Source organism: Protopterus annectens, chromosome 4.part0, assembly GCF_019279795.1.
Source record: "Protopterus annectens isolate FY-2018-M chromosome 4.part0, PAN1.0, whole genome shotgun sequence".
NCBI classification, from domain to species: Eukaryota; Metazoa; Chordata; order Ceratodontiformes; family Protopteridae; genus Protopterus; species Protopterus annectens.
The window spans coordinates 9,811,731-9,831,711 of NC_056733.1; the positions used below are offsets into that span (position 1 = coordinate 9,811,731).

At 41.5% G+C, this 19,981-nt stretch overlaps 1 protein-coding gene across 1 annotated transcript in view; it reads left to right on the plus strand.

The window, feature by feature from the left end:
• Window positions 1–19,981, plus strand: part of LOC122799161 (E3 ubiquitin-protein ligase RNF135-like) — a 159,431-nt gene that overhangs the window by 116,143 nt on the left and 23,307 nt on the right. Inside the window, exon 5 of the mRNA XM_044068047.1 lies at window positions 14,699–14,794. Coding sequence (XP_043923982.1) covers window positions 14,699–14,794 — 96 coding nt within the window. The remainder of the gene's footprint in view (window positions 1–14,698; window positions 14,795–19,981) is intronic.

The window sequence follows — 19,981 nt, forward strand, 5'->3', positions numbered from 1 at the left end:
GCTCTGGGCTTAATGGCATCCTGCATCCTACTAATTCCATATGCAAGACTGCATATGAGGAAACTTCAATGGTACCTAAAAAGTTTGTGGAGTCAACATTCACACAGTCTGGAAACAATGAATGCTCATCGTGTTACCCTGCTGCAGTCATCACACTTGGGTTATCCTGTCGTCAGGCGGTCCCGCAGTCAGCCGGATTTCTAAAGTCTTGGTCCGACTTTCTTTAGTCTTTCTTGCCGCGTGGTGCCCGAAGCAGAAGCAGTTCGTAAGTGCCGGTCGGCCAACTCCTGAGATTGTCGAATTCGAATTTCAGACCAAAGTCTTCTATAAAGCTAAGTACCCCGTTGGGGAAACTTTTCTTGCCTCAGACCGATGTCAGAAAAAGTTAACAATTGCATTTCTTGTGGGAAGCAAATACCTCATAAGGATTTTCATTCTTACTGCATACCTTGCCTAGGCCCTGATCACGATGTCACTTCTTGTCAATTTTGTGCTAGGTTTAATAAGCGTACTATTAAAAGACGATTTGATTTCACACGACACTATTTTGGTAGAAAATTTAACTATAACATGCCGTTGGAGCAACCGACTACCGGCGTGCACAAAAACGCCGGGATAAGGACTGACAACCCAGGCCTAAACCAGATTCCAAGGCCTCGGTTGATCCGGTCCCCGGTTCTCCGGTTCTTAGTGAGGCTCCGACGCAGCCCCTGACTACCGCAGTTCTGGAACCCGAGACCGCTACGGATATTTTGACGGAATGTACTAGGCCAACGCAGCCTTTTACTTCAGGCCCTTCCAACGATTTACCTTCTAAGGACGTCGGTGCTTCTGAAATGCCATCGGTTTCTGAAGGTGTTTTCAGACCGACAACTCTCACAGTCAAAACGTTTTCTAAGCCGAAGACTCCTTCTAAATCTAAAAAGACTACACTTCAGTCTCCTGTTCAAGGCCCTATGCCTAAGAAACAGATGCTCAAAATGGCCGAAGATTTGATTTCTCTTATCAGGGGTTCACAGCCCCCTCCTGACAAAAGGCCTAGACAAGAGGAAGATTCTGCTTCCTCTGAGCAACTGTCTATTTCTTCGGATTCCTCTGAAGACCAAGACTATTCCTTCTCTCCTTATGAAGATTCTGATGCTGAGGACTCTATTCCCTCAGCTTCCCCTCCTGAAGACTACTCTTTTGGGGAAACCTTACACACTATGAGGGAGCATTTTCACTGGGAAGGTCAGGACTACTCTGATTCCAAGAAAAGGCTCAGAGAGTTTCTTTTACTCCCCCAACACAGACCTCTAGGCATCCCACCTGTTTTGGACATTGTGGATGATGTCTATTTAGAATCCAGTTTCAACCCAGACTCTCTTCCTCCTGCTCCGGCTAAGCCTGACAGATACTACAGAGTACCTGATTCTCACAGATTTCTTTACAAAAGCCCAGTAGCTGACCCAGAGACTATCTCCCAGGGTCCCAAGGGGGCTAAGGCTTCCATAGCTAAAAACCCAGTACCTTCTGAGAGGGATTCCAGAGCACTAGACAGGTGGGGGAAAAAGGTTTACACCTCAGCCACATTAGCTATAAGGGCACTAAATTGTCAATTTCATATGCTTAAGTATCAGCAATTTCTAATCTCTCAGTTAAAACAAAAGATAACCTCCCTCCCCCAACAATCTGAATTGAAAGAATTACAGGATTTGTTGCACGCCACTGAGCAGGTGGGAAAACATACCTTACAATGTTGGTTTGATTCTTTGGAGGCCTCCTGCAGAGCAGCTGGCACTGGATCGGTTATATGTAGGCATGCTTGGCTAAAGGAACAAGGTCTGCCTGATCATGTTAAAGCAAAACTACTAGATGCTCCCTTACAGCATGATGTTCTTTTTGGAGTTAAAGCAGAAGAAGTTTTAAAGAAAATGGAAGATAAGGCGAAATCAATGCAAACAGTCAAAGATTTCCTACAAGTTCAACCCCCTCGCTTCAGCAGAAACTGGCCAACAAAAAATTGGAACTTTCCAGCCACTGACAGGCCTCAGAGGAGTAAATGCAGGCGCCCAAGGGGCAGAGGACAACCATAAGCCCAGTATAAACCTCGCCAATGGGGCACTACAACCCAGAAGGGAGGAGAAGACAGGTCTCAACTCACCAGAAGGCAAATTCAATGACTTGCACCTCAGCTGGCCAAGCAAAACTCTTTTGACAGCCCCCTTGGGGGGAAAACTAGCACTTTTTGCAGACAACTGGCACATGGTCACAAAGGACAAATGGGTCCTAGACATAATTTTACGAGGATACAGATTCCACTTTCACACCTTGCCAATGAAAAGAGGAATGCAAAAACCTGCCACAAAATCAATGGGCAGAGGCACAAAAACAAATTACAGCTCTCATGGCCATGAGAGCCATTCAACGGGTGCCGACTCGAGAGCAAAGCCAAGGATTTTACTCAAGGCTCTTTCTAGTACCCAGAAGGGACAATGCTTGGAAACCAATTCTGGACCTTTCAGTTCTAAACACTTACAAGTTCCCAAATTCAAGATGCTAACACTACAGCAGCTACTTCCCATGTTGGGCAAGGAAGCATGGCTAGTAACGTTGGACCTCAAGGAGGCATACCTGCATGTCCCTATCAGACAAAGTTGCAGAAGATACCTCCGTTTCATTGCAGGTTCAACCCATTACCAATTCTCTGCACTGCCCTTTGGCTTATCTACTGCACCCAGAGTTTTCACAAAATGCCTGGCACCAGTAATTGCATACTGCAGACAAAGAGGAATTCAAATATATCCATACCTGGACGACTGCCTCATCCAAGCAGAAAGCAAAGACATTCTCTTACATCATCTGGTTTTTGTGAAGCATCTCCTAAATTGTCTGGGGTACACAGTAAACAAAAAGAAGTAAAAACTAGTACCCTCACAAAAAATGACATTCCTGGGTGCCAGCTTGGACACAACGGCCCAGAAGGCTTATCTTACACCAGACAAGCAACTACAACTGACTCAATATTTCAAGACAATGGCAACAAAGACCCAATTAACTGCAAGAAAAATTCTGCAGGCTTTGGGCTTCATGGCATCTTGCATACTGATAATACCATTTGCTAAACTGCATATGAGGAAATTACAGTGGTACCTAAAAAGCGTATGGTCTCAACACAGCCACAGCTTGGACACAATGATCTCTCATTCCCTGCCTTCAACAGGAATTTCTATGGTGGACACAGGCATGTCACCTCAACAAGGGTCAGCCTTTCCCCTTACCCCCAACCAGGCAAACTATCACAACAGATGCTTCAGACTATGCCTGGGGGGCACGCATAGCAGGTCAATGCATTCAGGTCAATGCATTCAAGGCCTATGGACTGCAGAACAAAAGGGATGCTAGCTGTACAGAAAGCTCTTGACAGCCTTCAATGATCTACTACATCCAGGACAACTTGCAATAAAGACGGACAACACCACAGTAATGTGGTACATAAACAAACAAGGGGGCACACATTCCTACCCTCTTTGCAGACAAGCAGTGATCTTATGGAACACAGCTCTGGCCTACCAAGTCCAGTTACAAGCTCAATTCCTGCTAGGACAGAAAAACACATTGGCAGATGACCTAAGCAGAAACATCAAAGATCCTCACGAGTGGCAACTAGACCCACAAATATTTGCAATGATAACTCAAAAATGGGGCCTTCCACACAGACCTGTTTGCCAGCCCTCAAAACTACCAACTGACAAAATTTTGTACAAAGACATTCCACCATCAAGCTTGGAAAGTGGACGCTCTCTCCTTCAGTTGGAAAAACCTGACAGCATATGCCTTTCCTCCATTACCTCTTCTCACAAAGGTTCTTTTAAAGGTCAAAAAGGAAAAACCACGACTGATTCTCATAGCCCCAGACTGGCCATGCCAGCACTGGTACCCACTACTGAAGAATATGGCTCACAGCCCACCATGGATATTGCCTCAAATACCCCATTTGCTCACGCAACAAAACAAACAGATCTAAACTGCCAGCTCAAAACCTTAAATCTAGCTGCATGGCAGATCTGTTAAACATCCAACCAGCTCCTCTTTCACAAGCAGTTCTGGATGTTATTCTGGAAGCCAGGAGGCCAAGCACCAGGAAGGCTTACTCGGACAAATGGAAAAGATTTTTGTGTCTGGAACCAAACTAAAGGCCAAGACACAACTCAACCTCGCATGCCTCACATTCTACAGTATTTAGCTGAGATGTTGCACAAAGGACTTTCCTTTTCCTCAATTAAAATCCATGCTTCAGCTATTTCACCTCGTTATGACACAAATCCACCTTTACTTTCAAATCCTCTGCTAAGTCAGTTCCTCAGAGTGGCAAAAAACATTAGATCACCTAAAAGAGCTTCTACACCAACATGGGACCTCAACTTTGTTCTGGAAAAACTAACGTTACCTCCCTTTGAACCAGCTTTCTCTGCAGACCTTCAGTTCCTATCTTGGAAGACTGCCCTGCTCCTGGCAATAACTTCAGCTAGGAGAGTCTCAGAATTACAGGCACTAATGGCAGTGGAACCTTTCCTCATTTTTCATCAAGACAGAATGTCTCTACAAACAAATCCTTCCTTTATGCCTAAGGTGGTTTCCAGTGTAGCTTTAAATCAAACCATCCACCTACCCACTTTCTTCCCCAATCCACAGAACAAAGGTGAGAGACTCCTGCATTCCTTGGACATTCACAGACAGCTTCATTACTACCTGGATAAAACTAAGGCTTTCAGAAAAACTGACCAGCTCTTTGTATCCTATGATACAGCTACTCAAGGGAGGGAGGCCTATATCCAAACAAATCATTTCTAAATGGATAGGCCATTGCATACGGTTCTGTTATACCCATCATGGGAAACCAGTTCCCCCTACCATTAGATCCCACTCTACCAGGGCAACAGCTACCTCTACAACCTTTCTAAGGGGGGTTCCTACCAAGGAAATTTTAGAAGCTGCAACTTGGAGTTCTGTACACACCTTCACCAAACACTATCACTTGCCTCTTTACTCTAAGTCCAGGGCAGGCTTCGCCACTGCAGTTCTGCAGGGCCTCATTGCCTCCACTAACCCTCTATGATACCTCCCCCCTACCTTAGCTTTGGGATTCTACCCAAGTGTGATGACTGCAGCAGGGTAACACGATGAACATAGTACAGTTTTGTACCTACCGTAAATGTAGATGTTCCGAGTGTTCACCCTGCTGCAGTCCAGGTTACCCTCTCTCCATCCCCTCTGATCTACTGGCTAAATCTCTGCTATGCCTTACTGATGTATTCGCTTATAGCTGAAGGGATTTTGTGTTTGTACAGTGTTCACACCATTTGGTACTAATTCTGATCACCCTTTTGGGGGCACCTGACATCTGGGGCAAGAAAAACTGAAGAAAATGGCGTTGGTTGCAATATATGTACCCCTGGCGCACTGACGTCAGGGATGAAGCGACAGCAACCGACGTCAGACCAAGACTTTGGAAATCCGGCCGACTGCGGGACTGCCTGACGACAGGATAACCCAAGTGTGATGACTGCAGGGTGAACATTCGAACATCTACATTCCTTGCCTGCAACAGGAGTTTCTATGGTGGGCAAAGCCATGTCGCCAAAACATGGGACTGCCCTTCACTCTACCCCCTGCCAGCCAAACCTTAACAACAGACGCATCAGAATATGCCTGGGGGGCCCACATAGCAGGAAGATGCATTCAGGGCTTATGGACACCAAAACAAATGCATCTGCATATCAACCAGAAAGAGATGCTAGCTGTTCAAAATGCCTTAACAGCCTTCAAGGATTTACTTCATCCAGGACAACTACTGATAAAGACGGACAACACCACAGTCATGTAGTATATAAACAAGCAAGGGGGCACACACTCATACCCCCTTTGCAGATTAGCCATGGCACTGTGGGACACAGCTTTGACCTACCAAATACATCTTCAACCTCAATTCTTGCCAGGAAAACAAAACACTCTGGCAGACGATTTAAGCAGAAACCTTATGGATCCTCATGAGTGGAAACTAAATCCACAAGTCTTTAACATGATAACCGAGAAATGGGGGAGCCCAGACATGGATCTATTTGCTTTTCTTCAGAATTACCAGTTGAAAAAATTCTGCACAAGGACTTATCACAGACAAGCATGGAAAGTGGATGCCCTATCCTTCAGTTGGAAAAACCTATTTATTTACGCCTTTCCTCCTCTGCCTCTTCTACCCAAGGTCCTCCTAAAAGTCAGACAAGAGAAGCCAAAGATGATATTAATTGCCCCGGACTGGCCCCGCCAATACTAGTACCCAGTCCTAAGGAACTTGTCTCAATACCCAGCTTGGACCTTGCCTCAAAGACCACAACTACTGTCCCAGCAAAACAATCAGCTCCTGTACAATCAACTACAGACTCTGAACCTGGCAGCATGGCTAATCATGTAGTCATACAAACAGCACCTCTCAGTAAAGCTGTGATGGATGTCATTTTGGAAGCCAGAAGGCCTAGTACTAGAAAATCTTATGTTGACAAATGGAAGAGATTCTGTGCTTGGAGTCGAGCACAAGGAACTGATACAGCAGAACCAAATATTCCTCATATATTACAATACTTAACTGAGATGCTTGACAAAGACCTATCTTTCTCATCAATCAAAATCCATGCCTCTGCCATTTTGTCTCATTACAATACAGAGCCACCAATCTTTTCTCATCCTTTACTAAAGCAGTATCTTAGAGGAGCCAAAAATTTAAGGCCTCCTAGAAGTTCACCATTACCTGCATGGGACCTCAATTATGTGTTGGAAAAGCTCACTCTGCCTCCATTTGAACCAGCTGCTACCGCTGATCTAAAGTTCTTATCATGGAAAACAGCTCTGCTGCTAGCAATTACTTCAGCAAGAAGAGTTTCAGAGCTACAGGCCCTCATGGCTGTAGAGCCTTTTATCATATTTTACCCAGACAGGGTGTCTCTGATGACAAATCCTACGTTTATGCCTAAGGTGGTTTCCAGTGTGGCCCTTAACCAAACAATTCATCTGCCAACTTTCTATCCAAATCCGCAGAACAAGGGGGAGAGAATTCTGCATTCCTTGGACGTACACAGTCAGCTAAGATTCTACTTGAGCAGGGCTAAAGCTCTAAGAAAAACTGAGCAATTACTAGTGTCATATGCTGCAGGATCAGAAGGAAAGGCCATTTCAAAACAGACCATTTCAAAGTGGATAAGCCACTGCATCCATTTCTGCTACTTACACCATGGTAAACCTGTGCCCAAGGGCATTAGGGCTCATTCCACCAGAGTTGCTGCTACTTCAGCAGCCTTTCTCAGAGGAGTACCAACCAAAGACATTCTAGATGCTGCTACTTGGAGTTCTCTTCACTCCTTTACAAAGCATTACCATTTGCCTCTTTACTCTAAGTCCAGGGCAAACTTTGCCACTGCAGTGCTGCAGGGCCTTATAGCCACTCCGAATGCTGTTTAGCTCCAGCCCCCCAACCATAGCTTTGGGATTCTACCCAAATGTAATGACTGCAACAGTGAAACATGAAGAACATAGTACAGTTGTGTACACTTACCATAAATGTAGATGTTCGAGTGTATTCACTGTTGCAGTCCAGGTTACCCTCCCGCCATCCCCCTGTCATTCTGAAATTTATCTTTCCTTATCTATCTTCTACAACCTATGTGGCTTATTTGCTTGTAGATGAAGGTAAAGTTTATATTGATGCATGTATATTTACATATATATATAAATTGGCTACTTTTTTGGGGGCACCTTACATCGGGGGCAAGAAAAACTAAAGAAAATGACGTCATGGAAGAGAAGACAGCAACCAACGCAGGACCCAAGACTTTGGATTTTAGGCCGACTGAGGGCAACCTGCCAGCAGATTACCCAAATGTAATGACTGCAACAGTGAATACACTCGAACATCTACATTTATGGTAAGTGTACACAACTGTACTTTCCAGTTTTTTAAAGGGGAGGTGTTTTACTCAGAATGTTTGTAGTGCCCAGGAAAGAGGGAAATTGGAGACCTATTCTGGACCTCTCTCATCTAAACACCTTTCTGAAGGTCCCCTCTTTCTGTATGCTGTCCCTTCAGACCTTGTTCCATTTTCTGCTTCCTCAAGCTTATATGGTGTCTCTGGGACCTCAAGGATGCTTATCTTCATATACTGATCCATCCCCTTTTCAGGAAGTTTTTGTGTTTGTCTGTTGCTTCCTGACATTTTTAGTTCTTTGCTTTTGCCCTTTGGCCTTTCTATTGCCCCAAGGGTATTCACCAGATGCCTTACTCCTGTGATTGCTTTTTGCAGGCTAAGGGAAATCCAAGTCTTTCCCTACTTGGATGACCTCCTGTTCCAGACATCCTCTCCAGAAACCTTGTTGCAAACTTCATTTTGCCATTTCACGTCTGCATAGCCCCGGCGTTCACTATAAATTTCAAAAAATCCTTTCTGACTCCCCAGGATCATGTCTTTCTGGAGTGAAGGATCCAGACTGTTCCTATGCTGGCAACCCTGACTCCACCCATGGCCCTAACTCTCATTTTGTTTTTTCAGTCCCATCTTCCTCTGGCGTCACTTACAGCCAGGGAATTTCTGACAGCTCTGGGGTTCATGGCTTCCACCATTCCTATGCTCCCATTTGCCAAACTTCACTTGAGAAAACTGCAGTGATTTCTAAAGTCAGTTCGGCTTCGACAGCAGAAATTTCAGTTGTGGATTCAGCAGTTGACTCTCAATCCAGGGCTCCCTTTTCATCCACCACTTCCTCTCAGGAGCTGTTCAGAGATGCTTCAGACGTGGGATGGGGAGCAGCATTTGGCTCCCTAAAGGTGCAGAGAGTCTGTTCACCTCTTCAACAAAAAGAGCACATCAGTGTCAAAGAGGTGAGGGCTCTTCTGCTGGTTCTTCAGGCCTTTAATCCTTTCTTCTCCCCAGGACCTCTCAAGGTGTTTACAGACAATACCACAATGATGTGGTATGTCAACAAATGGGGGGGGGGGGCAAAGTCTTATCTTCTTTGCCAGATAGCTGTGCTAGTGTGGGAACTAGCTATCCAGTATCAAGTGGCACTTCAGACAGTCTGCATTTCCTGAGGTCAATACATTGTGGCAGATTCTCTGAGCAGGTCCATAATTCAATCCCATGAATGAATACTTCACATGTATGTGTTTCTGGACATTGTCCATCAGTGGGGTACTCCTCAAATAGATTTTGGGCCTCCCCTTTGAACAGACAACTTCCACTATTTTATGCCAGAGTCTCAAGTCCTCTAGTATGGAAGGTGGATGCCCTGCCTCCTTTTTTGGAAGGGGATGTTTCTTTATACCTTTTCTCCCTTTCCCCTCATTCCAAAAGTCCTGCTCAAAATTCAACAGGATGCTCCCAAAATCTTGTTGGTGAATCCCTTTTGGCCAATACTCCATTGATTCCCTCTTCTTCTGCATTTAGTCAAGGGCAATCATCACAAGTTACCTCACAGGGTGGACCTACTCACACAAGACAAGGGATTTCTCATCCATCCCCACCTGTCCACTCTTCAACTGACAGTATGGTTAATAGGATTTTGATTCCACAGACACCTTTTTTCTGAGGACATTTTTAGGGTCCTTCACGAGGCCAGGAAACCCACTGTTAGGGAATCCTGGTGTCTTTCCCGTAACCTAGATCCACTTTCTGCGGATGTTCCTTTGGTTCTCTCTTCTCTGCATGAATTGTTTAATGCTGGATTGGCCTGTTCTTCTGTTAAGGCCAACTTATCAGCTATTTCTGCTTCTCTGCCTTTATCACCTTCTTTAGCTTCTAGATTTGAAGCTAAACAATTCCTTAAAGGCGTCTTTCATATTAGGCCTCCTAGGAAGCCTGTTCCTCCTCCCTGGGATCTTAATTTTGTTTTAGAAAAATTGACCCTGGCTCCTTTTGAGCCTGCAGTCTCAGTTTCCTTGCAACATTGCTCTTAGAAGACTGCACTTTTCTTAGCCCTTACTTCTGCCAGACAGGTGTCTGAACTTCAAGCCCTTATGGCTTGTCCTCCTTTTTTGGTGTTTCGTAAGGACAGGTTGTCCCTTCATACTAATCCTTCTTTCATGCCCAAAGTGGTAAATAATTTGTCTCTTAATCAGTCTATTCATTAGACCACTTTTTGTGCCCTGTCTGCAGTTTGCCAGTGAGAAGGTGCTGCACACATTGGATGTGCATAGACGACTCAGACTTTTGGTAAATCTGATCACTTTTTTTTCTTTTCATCCTAGGTCTTTAGGATTGGGCGGCCACAGTGGTGCAGTGGTTAGTGTTGCCACCTCACAGCAAGAGGTTCTCTGGTTCAATCCTCGGCTGGGGTGCCTTCTGTGCAGAGTCTGCATGTCCTCCCTGTGGTCGTGTGGGTTTCCTCCGGGTGCTCCGGTTTCCTCCCACATCCCAAAGACATGCTATAGGTGGATTGGACACTCTAAATTGGCCCTAGGCGTGAGTGTGTGCATGTGTGTGTGTGCCTTCTATGGAAGATTGGGTGCCAGGCTGGCAACTCAATACTGTAAAACTCCACTGCCAATCATGAGCGGACAGGTGATCCGCTGTGGCGACCCCTAACCGGGAAAAGCCGAAAGAAGAAGATCCTAGGTCTTTAGGATCAGTTGTGTCCAAGCAAACTGTTTCTTCTTGGATTTCTAAAGCCACTTCTTTTTGTTATTCCTTTCATAGTAAAAGCTTTTCTTCTTTTGTTAAAGCTCATTCTACTAGAGCTGTGACTTCTTCTGATGCTTTTTTCAAGGGTTTGCATACAAGCTGTATTCTTGAGGCAGCCATCTGGACTTCTGTGTATACATTTATCAAGCACCACAAGTTAGATGGAATTTCCAGAGCTAGAGGTGGTTTTGCTAGGGCCATCCTTCATGGGTTTCTAGAGAGCTCTGCTAATCCTTCCTCCTCCCTCTCTTCCTCCTGAAATTTGGCACTCTCTCTAATGTAATGAATACTGCTAACAGTGAAATGGAAACACATAGTACAGTTGTGTAAGCTCTTACCATAATAGTAGCTGTCCTTCTCTTCACTATTGCAATCTTCATGCCCTCCCTCTGCTCCAGTCCATTTCCCTTCTGAATGTACTGATTACTTCTCTACTCCTTGGACTGGAGTTCCTACTGGGGTTCTCAGTTCTGAGAATGGTACGTCCAGACATCACCTTTATGCCCTACATTATGCGAGGAGCATACGTGTGATGTACGGTGTACCTTAAAGCAACCTAAAGGCTTTGGTATATGGGCTGGATATCAGGCTGCCTTTGGCAGAGGATCCCTATTGTAATGAATACTGCAACAGTGAAGAGAAGGACATCTACTGTTATGGTAAGATTTTACACAAGTGTACTTTATTTTTGACCCCATGGCCAGGAAGGAGAGAACAGCAGTATCTACTGACATAAATGGAGCAATCTCAGATGTGTGTGATGGTGCTGACCTGGGACTGTTTATGCTACATTGCAAGAGACCGTTTTCCATTATTCTTGAAAAAATACCAGTAAATCCTAAATTTGGAAATTTTGAGTATTGCAAAAACATGGGATTATTTGGCACTTTTGGCTAGAACCAGAGTCTAATCTGGCACTAGGCGACCCATGCAGTTGCCTAGGGCCCCATGCTGGCTTGGATTGCGATAAAAAAAGAAACTAAAACTTTAAGTAACCTTCGGTAATTCCAAGGGAACACTGCAAGCATTAGGACCTTGCAGAGGTTCTCCCAACATAAGAGAACTTCTGTAAGCCCCAATAGGACATTGTCCTAATGTCAAACTGCTGGGAGATTTAAGGCAATGTCTACTGTAATGGGGGAGATAGCAAGCCCCCGATTGATTTCCTGCCAAACCTCATGTAGGAGAAAAACAGATGATGGTGGATCCAGTAGCAGGGGATATACAAGAAGGTGTGTGTGTGTGTGTGTGTGTGTGTGTGTGTGTGTGTGTGTGTGTGTGTGTGTGTGTGTGTGTGTGTGTGTGTGTGTGTGATTGTGCAAAATGCTGCAGTTAAGAGCACTGTCATGTTAAGTAACTTTGCTCAGAGTCAAACTCTGAATATTTAATTCTTAAGAAGCAAGCAAGTGCCTTAAACCTCCACACCAACTGCCAGCTGCCAGGTCTCGTTTCATTTTCTTTTTGTTTTGTTTTTGTAGACCACTGAGGAATGAGGATTACAGTCTGTTCATGTCATTCAGAATTTCTGAGACATGTTGTTCGGTGTCAGTGAAACGCTGAAATACAAAGTTGTTTGCCAGCAGCAACCTGTTCATTAGTTATAGTTCTCTTTAATTGCAAATATTCAGGTGACACTTGCTTCTACAGGGATTGCACACATTGACTGATGTTGGTGGCTGTATAATTACAGACGTTTGAATGGCCTTTTTATGGCTGAAATGTTCTGAAATGGGTAGTTTTGTCATTATTGGTTCATATATTTTGTTTCATTGCTTACTGGAGAAATGTTGAATGCTACAAATATAAAACACACTAACAAGTGGTGCTGTGCTAAACAAGGAATCTAATTTAATACTATCAGGAAGGTGAATCAAAGAACACATGAATGTATGCATGGCCCTAAAAATGTGTGATGTGTGCAGGAGGCCCATAGTTTGAAAACAGCTCAAAGGTACACTTCATCCGCCACTGGCCATATGCATTTTCTGTGAATGTTAAGTTTCAATGAATGTGAGTTTCAGGGGCAGAGAAGTCCATTGTTGCTCATGCTAAGTCTCTTTTCTTTGTGATGGTATATTGCTTCATTTAGCAAATGGCTCTTGTTTTTTATGTTACAAAATTTAAAATAAAAATGTTTAATTAAATCCAAATATCTGTAATAATTTTAGAAGTAAAGAAGAAAATAGTGTGTACACTGACAGATGTGAACAGTGTTTACGGTAACTAGCGAGAGATGCCCAAGTAATGGAGCACTAGAATGCCTGAGGAGGGTGCTGGCTAGGGGGCCCTGATCTATTACCCTGTCTAGGGTCCCATTCAACAATAGTCTGCCTCTGGCTAGAACATTGATTCAGCATTATATTTCTTCTTACAATACTGAGGACTTACTTCATTTAGTGTTCTGTACACAGAACAGCACATGTAAGTGTGTGTGTGTGTGTGTGTGTGTGTGTGTGTGTGTGTGTGTGTGTGTGTGTGTGTGTGTGTGTGTGTGTGTGTGTGTGTGTGTGTGTGTGTGTCTGTGTGTGTGAATAGAGGTACTAAAAATTTTAATGATATCAGGGTAAAAACTGGACATCTCCAATAAAAATAATAATTTGTGGATTATGTCTCATGAAAACAGAATTTCAGTTTTTGGGGAACCATAAGTCAGTGTCCTTGTAGATTGCGTGCCCCACCACACATTGTGTGTATGTTCTCCTGTGTCATTGTACTGCCATCTGATGTAACCTGCATAGGTCAGTAGTACTGTTTGTTCATTCTAGAAAACATTAGTCAAGTTGTAAGCACACTGTTGGACATAATCCAGTAAACTTCTCTTGATTTCATCTCCACACAGGTCCATGTCTGTTCCTACTGGGGGGATACTTGTGACCAGATACCTCTGTGTGTCTCTTCCATATGGTAGATTATGTGTCTTCCTAATGATTACTTGTTTTGCCGAGTTCTGCAGTCTTCTGCATATCAACAGAAACATGTCCTCAGCATCTGTTCTTCTGATTGTTCTTGGTGTTCTTCAGAAACAAGAGACCCTTTGAGTCAATGGAGTGCACGGCCTGAGGTTAAAGTAGTGTGAATTATTTCCTGTTTCACTGGAATGTGTACATATTTCGTATATTATGGAACGTATGTAGTTTTGCTGTACTTAAGAATATACGGTTTTGTGTGGTAGAGAAGAAAAACTCCCACGTTATGATGTAACTTTTAACCTAGTATTTCTTTCCAGGTTTTACCAAAACCTGTGCCGAATATGTCACTAATTAAAAAGTGTGTTTCTGTAAGTGTTCTCGTCTTTTCTGCATTTCTACAGATTGTTTTCGTAATATCCCACTGTCCAGCAGGGGAATGTTATTAGACTGACATCAGGTGTACACAGTGATGCTGTAAAGGGATGCATTTCTAATTACAGATCATGATGTCTCATCAAGTCACAAAGTAGTGACTTTCACATCACCAAACACAACTTACTGAATAGGCAAAACATGGAAATGGGCAAAATAAAGAACACCGACAGAATGAATGTTTTTGGGAGTGAAGTAAGCTTCCTGTTTGAGGCTGCATCTCCTACTAATTTACTACTTTAGTATTACAATTATAAGGTCACATATTCACAGAGAGTAAGACAAGGTGCTGAATGTGTAGTGTCATGTTGAATTAAAGAGATTACATGGACTTAGTGTTTGGTATGAATTCATTAATGAGGAAAATTCCTCAACTGTGAGGGTGGTACAGTATCAGAATTGTAATATTTAAGTAACAGAGATACATGGGGTAGGGAGGATTTGCATTCCTACAAAAATAAGTTTAATTTAAAATCTGATTTATTTCCTGATTCTCTGACTCTGAAATTTGATGAACTGTGATCTGAACTTCATTTTGATGAACTGCAGTATACCCTCTAGCTTAACATTTTCATGAAATGCTGCTTTAATTAATTTCCAAAATAGATTACTGAATGTTTACATCACTATTTTTTTTTTTTTTTTTTTTTTAAGAAAAACCTGTGGCATGCTCACAGCAAGGTACAGACTTTTTCTGTTCTGCAGAATCACCCAGCAATCATCCTAAAATAATTAATCCATTTCAGCAGTGTAAGTATCAATATGTCTGGCCTGGTGACAGTATGTTATCTTTTTGCATTTCACAAACGGTGTGATATTTTCTGTACAAATTTATGTTCCAGCTAGATGCCTTGGAGAGAACATTGAAACTGTTTATGGAATAGATTTGGGATTGAAAATTATAATGTGATTAAAAAACAAAAACAGAAAATTATAATGTGATTGTGGCTTCCTGTGACTTAAAGTATCGGTGTCAATCCCCTTCCAGACTGAATCCCACCTATCTGATAAGGTTTAGAGATTAAATAATCCTTGCAGACATAATAGATGAAATATGGATGCTTGTAATTTTAACCAGGATAAACATAATAACAGAGTGCTGCAAGCCTTTAGGAAAGGCTAGTTTATCAAAATTATTTGTGTCATTTAAGACTGCTAAAAAATAATTTAACAGAGGAGCAGCAACCACAGATATGTCCTATTGTTTATTGCAAGATAGTGATACAGCATTCATTGACTACAGGTAATGTAGGGGCAGGCAGATTTTGTTTACTTTTTTCAAAAAATGTTAACTTTCTTGTTCTGTACAGAAAGATAATACTGAGTATCATGTCTCTGACATCTTGAAAGTTTTCACTCTACAGTATAAATTAGAATGTTAAATGTATTATCTAACCACAAACCATATACTATAGTTTGTACACGTAAAAACATTTGCCCTCTCCCCCAGCATTTATAAATACAGCAGGCACTTTGTAACACAAAAAGATGCCCTACTAAAGGAATTGCAAACTGTAGAATGAACTGCTTTCCTAACAATCAGTATATCAACATGCTAGTCACTCTCTTTATAGACATTTTCATCAAATTGCAAGACAGTGTTTTTCCCCATGACATCTGTTAACAAGAGAGCTCGTGCAGAAAGTTAAAACAAGAGGCAAAACTAGACATACATTGAAAACCACCAAAGTCTGTATTACATATTGTGCCTGTACCCTTTAGCTCCAGGTTCACAAATGCTGTATAAAATCCTTTTCAAACTGTTGCATATTTCACTCTCACTAGTAGCCCCCCCCCCCAATCCCATCCTTCAGATCCCTAATTAAATGATTCATCAGTTTCTGCCTGGCACTATCACCCCCTCTTTGTTTACTCTCAGAAAACAAAGCTGCTGTTACGAATACTGTTTCTCCTTGTACACAGGTTGCATCTGTGAAGTATTGCATAGCACTAATGTGGCTGCTGTGACAAGTCACACTGTAGTCAAGTAAACACACTGTCAATCGAAGTAGACCCATAGATATATATATATATATATATGTGTGTGTGTGTGTGTGTGTGTGTGTATGCATGTATGTATGTATATATATATATATATATATATATGTATGTATGTATATATATATATATATATATATATTATATGGGTTCCCTTCACATGGTCGACATTTCAGAATGTCGACATTCGTATGGCGGAGACATACCATGTGGAACCGGCATCTCCGTACAGTGCGGAATGGAAAGATTTCCAACTTCCACATTGTAGTGCGATTTCAGAGTGGTATATTTAAGTTCTGTGGGGTGTGGGGGGTGCAGGGGGGCGATCCCCCCCCCCCCCGCTAGCAGCATGAAGGTAAGTTTTTTTGTGTTTTTTATTTTTCATTATATGGTTGACATTTCAAATTTCGATCATATGATCTCAGCCATATGAATATCGACATTCTGAAATGAGGATGTAGATCTATATATGTGTTTTTATATATATATATATATATATATATATATATATATATATATATATATATACTGCGGTGGTGGTGCTGCGGTAGCGTTGCCTCATAATTAGATGTCCTATTCGATTCACAGCTAGAGCGGCTTCTGTGTGGAGACGTGTGAATGGGCATACCTTCGTTGAAGGTTGTGCGTCAGGGCTGGCAACTCTGTATGTAAAAATCTACTGCCAATCATTAGCAGACTGGAGTTCCGCTGTTGCGACCCCTAACCGGGAAAAGCCGAAAGATACAACATATATATATATATATATATATATATATATATATATATATATATATTTATATAAGCTCAAAATACCGAAATGCATTTGACTGAGTCCACAATCCCGAATGTTCAAAATACTGAAAACTCATTTGACTGAATTTCGAAATACTGAAAGTTTACAATGCTGAATTGCAAAATACAAAATGTTAAGCCATAGACATGACATGTGTTTCCCTTCACCTGTGAATAGCTTAACATAACAAAAAATGCACAGATCCGTGAATACCAAACATTTCATGACAAATAACATTAACATTCACAAAACCTAGGTTCACAATACCAAATACAAAACCACCAGGTACCGAAAGGAACAGAAGAGTAAATGACAAAGACCAGTATAGGTACCTCTTTTATTAAAAACATCAAATCTCTAGCGCCTCGGCAATCAGCCATCCAGGAGATTCTTCACAATACCAATAAACTGTACAAATATCACCAACAGTTCTCCCCAGCAAATGTGAACTGTAAAAGACAAAAATGCCACATACCACACCAACAACCAACTCTTTCCAAAATCAAAAACTACTTACTTACCTTATTAACAGATACTGGATGATATAAAACTAAAGTACTTGGGGGGGGGGGGCTGCAACAGCCCTCACCCCTAAACTATATATACAGGATCACTCTACAGTGGGGAAAAGAGCATATACCCTTTACTTACCTTATAGTACTGTACACACTGCCTTTTTGTATTTGGCAATTCAGCATTGTCAGCTTTCAGTGTTCTGAAATTCAGTCAAATGAGTTTTCAGTGTTTTGAAGATGAATTTCAGTATTTTAACTTTCAGTCATGTGAAGTGGACCCATTACATATTTATATGTGTGTGTGTGTGTGTGTGTGTGTGTGTGTGTGTGTGTGTGTGTGTGTGTATACTTGCATGTTGTTATGCAAAAAGACACAAGAGGTGTGCAAGGTATAAATATTACTGTATGCCGAGAGGTGTGTTGAGGCATGAACTTGAAGGAAAAACGCCTTACAGTCTGGGCATGTTGTAATATCTGTATCATGCACCATCCCAAGTGCGTTATTGCCCTTATAAAATAGGCGTCACTATTCCCTTTTTGCATTTTGAATTCTGTATTTAATAGTTTGTGAATAATAATTAAATGCTTTACATTATATTTAGTGTGAAATAGTTCCTCCCTCCATTTTAAGTAATTGATTGTCATGCAAGGTTACAACTTTTTCAGTGTGTGGAATTATGGTATGAAATTTTGAAGTTAGGAATTTTAGGGATTCAGCTGTTAAACTGTTGAGTGTTGTTGCACAATTCCATTTGTAAATGTTGTCTGACAGTCATTTTCATAAGTTATATAGTATGGTGAAAGTTTTTTTTCTCAAAATGTTAAGTATTGCGTAGACCTATGTATATGTGATGGGTATTTGTTGAAAATTGTGTTAAAAGAGATTACTTCTTTATGTTTTAGCAGCTTCCTATTTAATAAATCAATCACTGTGCAAGGTTATAACTTTTTAACTGTGTAGAATTTTGGTATGAAATTTTGAGAGTAGGCATTTTAGGGATACTTCTATCCAGTTGTTGGGTCCTTTTTTGTAATTTAATTTGTAAATGTCATATTGCAATTATTTTCTGATTTGAGTTGCACTAATTCAGTGTTGTAGTTTGGGTAGTGGTGGTGGTCCTTAGATGGTATGTTACAAGTTTACATAATGTTTTTCTAAAGTTTTAGCAGAGTTATGAGTAATTGTTGATAAAAAGTGTACTGCTTGTTTTAACTATTTGATTGTTTTGTAAGGTCATATCATTTTAACAAGGTGAGGTTTTGGTCTAAAATTTACCTGGTTGTCATTTTAAGGATCCCTTTTTATTACTGTAGTATGCCATTACACGCATTCATTTATAGCTGTTGCTTCATGGTCATTTTAGTGAATTGTGTATTGGTTACAAGTTGCACGATTCAGGGTCATAGTTCAGTTGTTGGTGCAGAGATATTGTGTTGAAAGTCTGAGCTGGAAATATTAACATTTTGGCACAATTATGGATATTTGTTTACAGTAATGTTTTCTAAAATGTTTTTATTATGTTTTTAATTGGCGGGCTTTGTCATTTCTATGCACCATATTATTTAACCTTGGCTGTAGCTCCAGATTTATCATTTTTTGTACAATGTTTAAGCTGACTTAGAAGCTGCTGAGGCAGCAAAGCAGTGCAGAAGTTAGACATTCGTTTCCAGTTCTCTAACATTTTTTTTAATACTCACTCATAGATAGTCCTTTATTTCTTTACAGTTGATTATGATGCCACAAATAACGGATTATGCTAGGTTCAGAGAAGCAGAAGGGGTAAAATCTAAGTGAGGATGGCAGTCTTTTTCATACACTGAATTCAGTTATAAAGTTGTCAAGAACACATTTTTAGACCACATGTAAAATGCAAATCAGAAGGGTCTGAAAATCATATGTTTTTGTCAGTAATGTCAGGGACTTTAGATATTATTTTTAAACCCCTGACTTGCTTAGAATACTGTTCCAGTTCTCATTAAAATATATCACAAGATATGACAGATGAGCAAAAGGTGTGGTCAGGTAAATTGCAAGTGTTAATCATAATGTATTTCCACTGTATGTTTAAATTAACATAGCACAGTAACACGCACACAATTATTAATGTGGCTTTCCACATTGTTGACATAATGGAAATGTGAATTCAGTATTTCTTATATGTGACAAAAATGAAAGCCCCTTCTATCAAAATGAAACCCCCTTTTAACATCATTCATCTGGCCCAGCTCCACAGTGCCCCATGCCTATGCTGGGTTTAACAGCTAATATTGTGACCCCTCCAGACTTACTCAGTATTGCTGGGGCTGGTTGTTGATCTTAAGGGTGCCCTGTGAGCTCAGCCGTATTTACATCTGTCCTGGGGGTTTCTTTTATATACTCTACCCACTCCCTTCCCCTACTGTCATGTTCTTTGACTATGTTTTTGAGGGCATCACACGTCTTTGGACCACACTTCCCATTGGGTACTATCATTGATGAACACCCTCCAACCCAAAAAGGCATGCCTATTCTCTCTGCCTCTCCATCTGTCTCCTGAGCCGCTAATCAAATCTAGTGGGCAATAGATATGGCTTTATCCCACTATGCCACTGGAGTGGCTAAAATTAAAAAATATTCTTAGAAGCAACTGA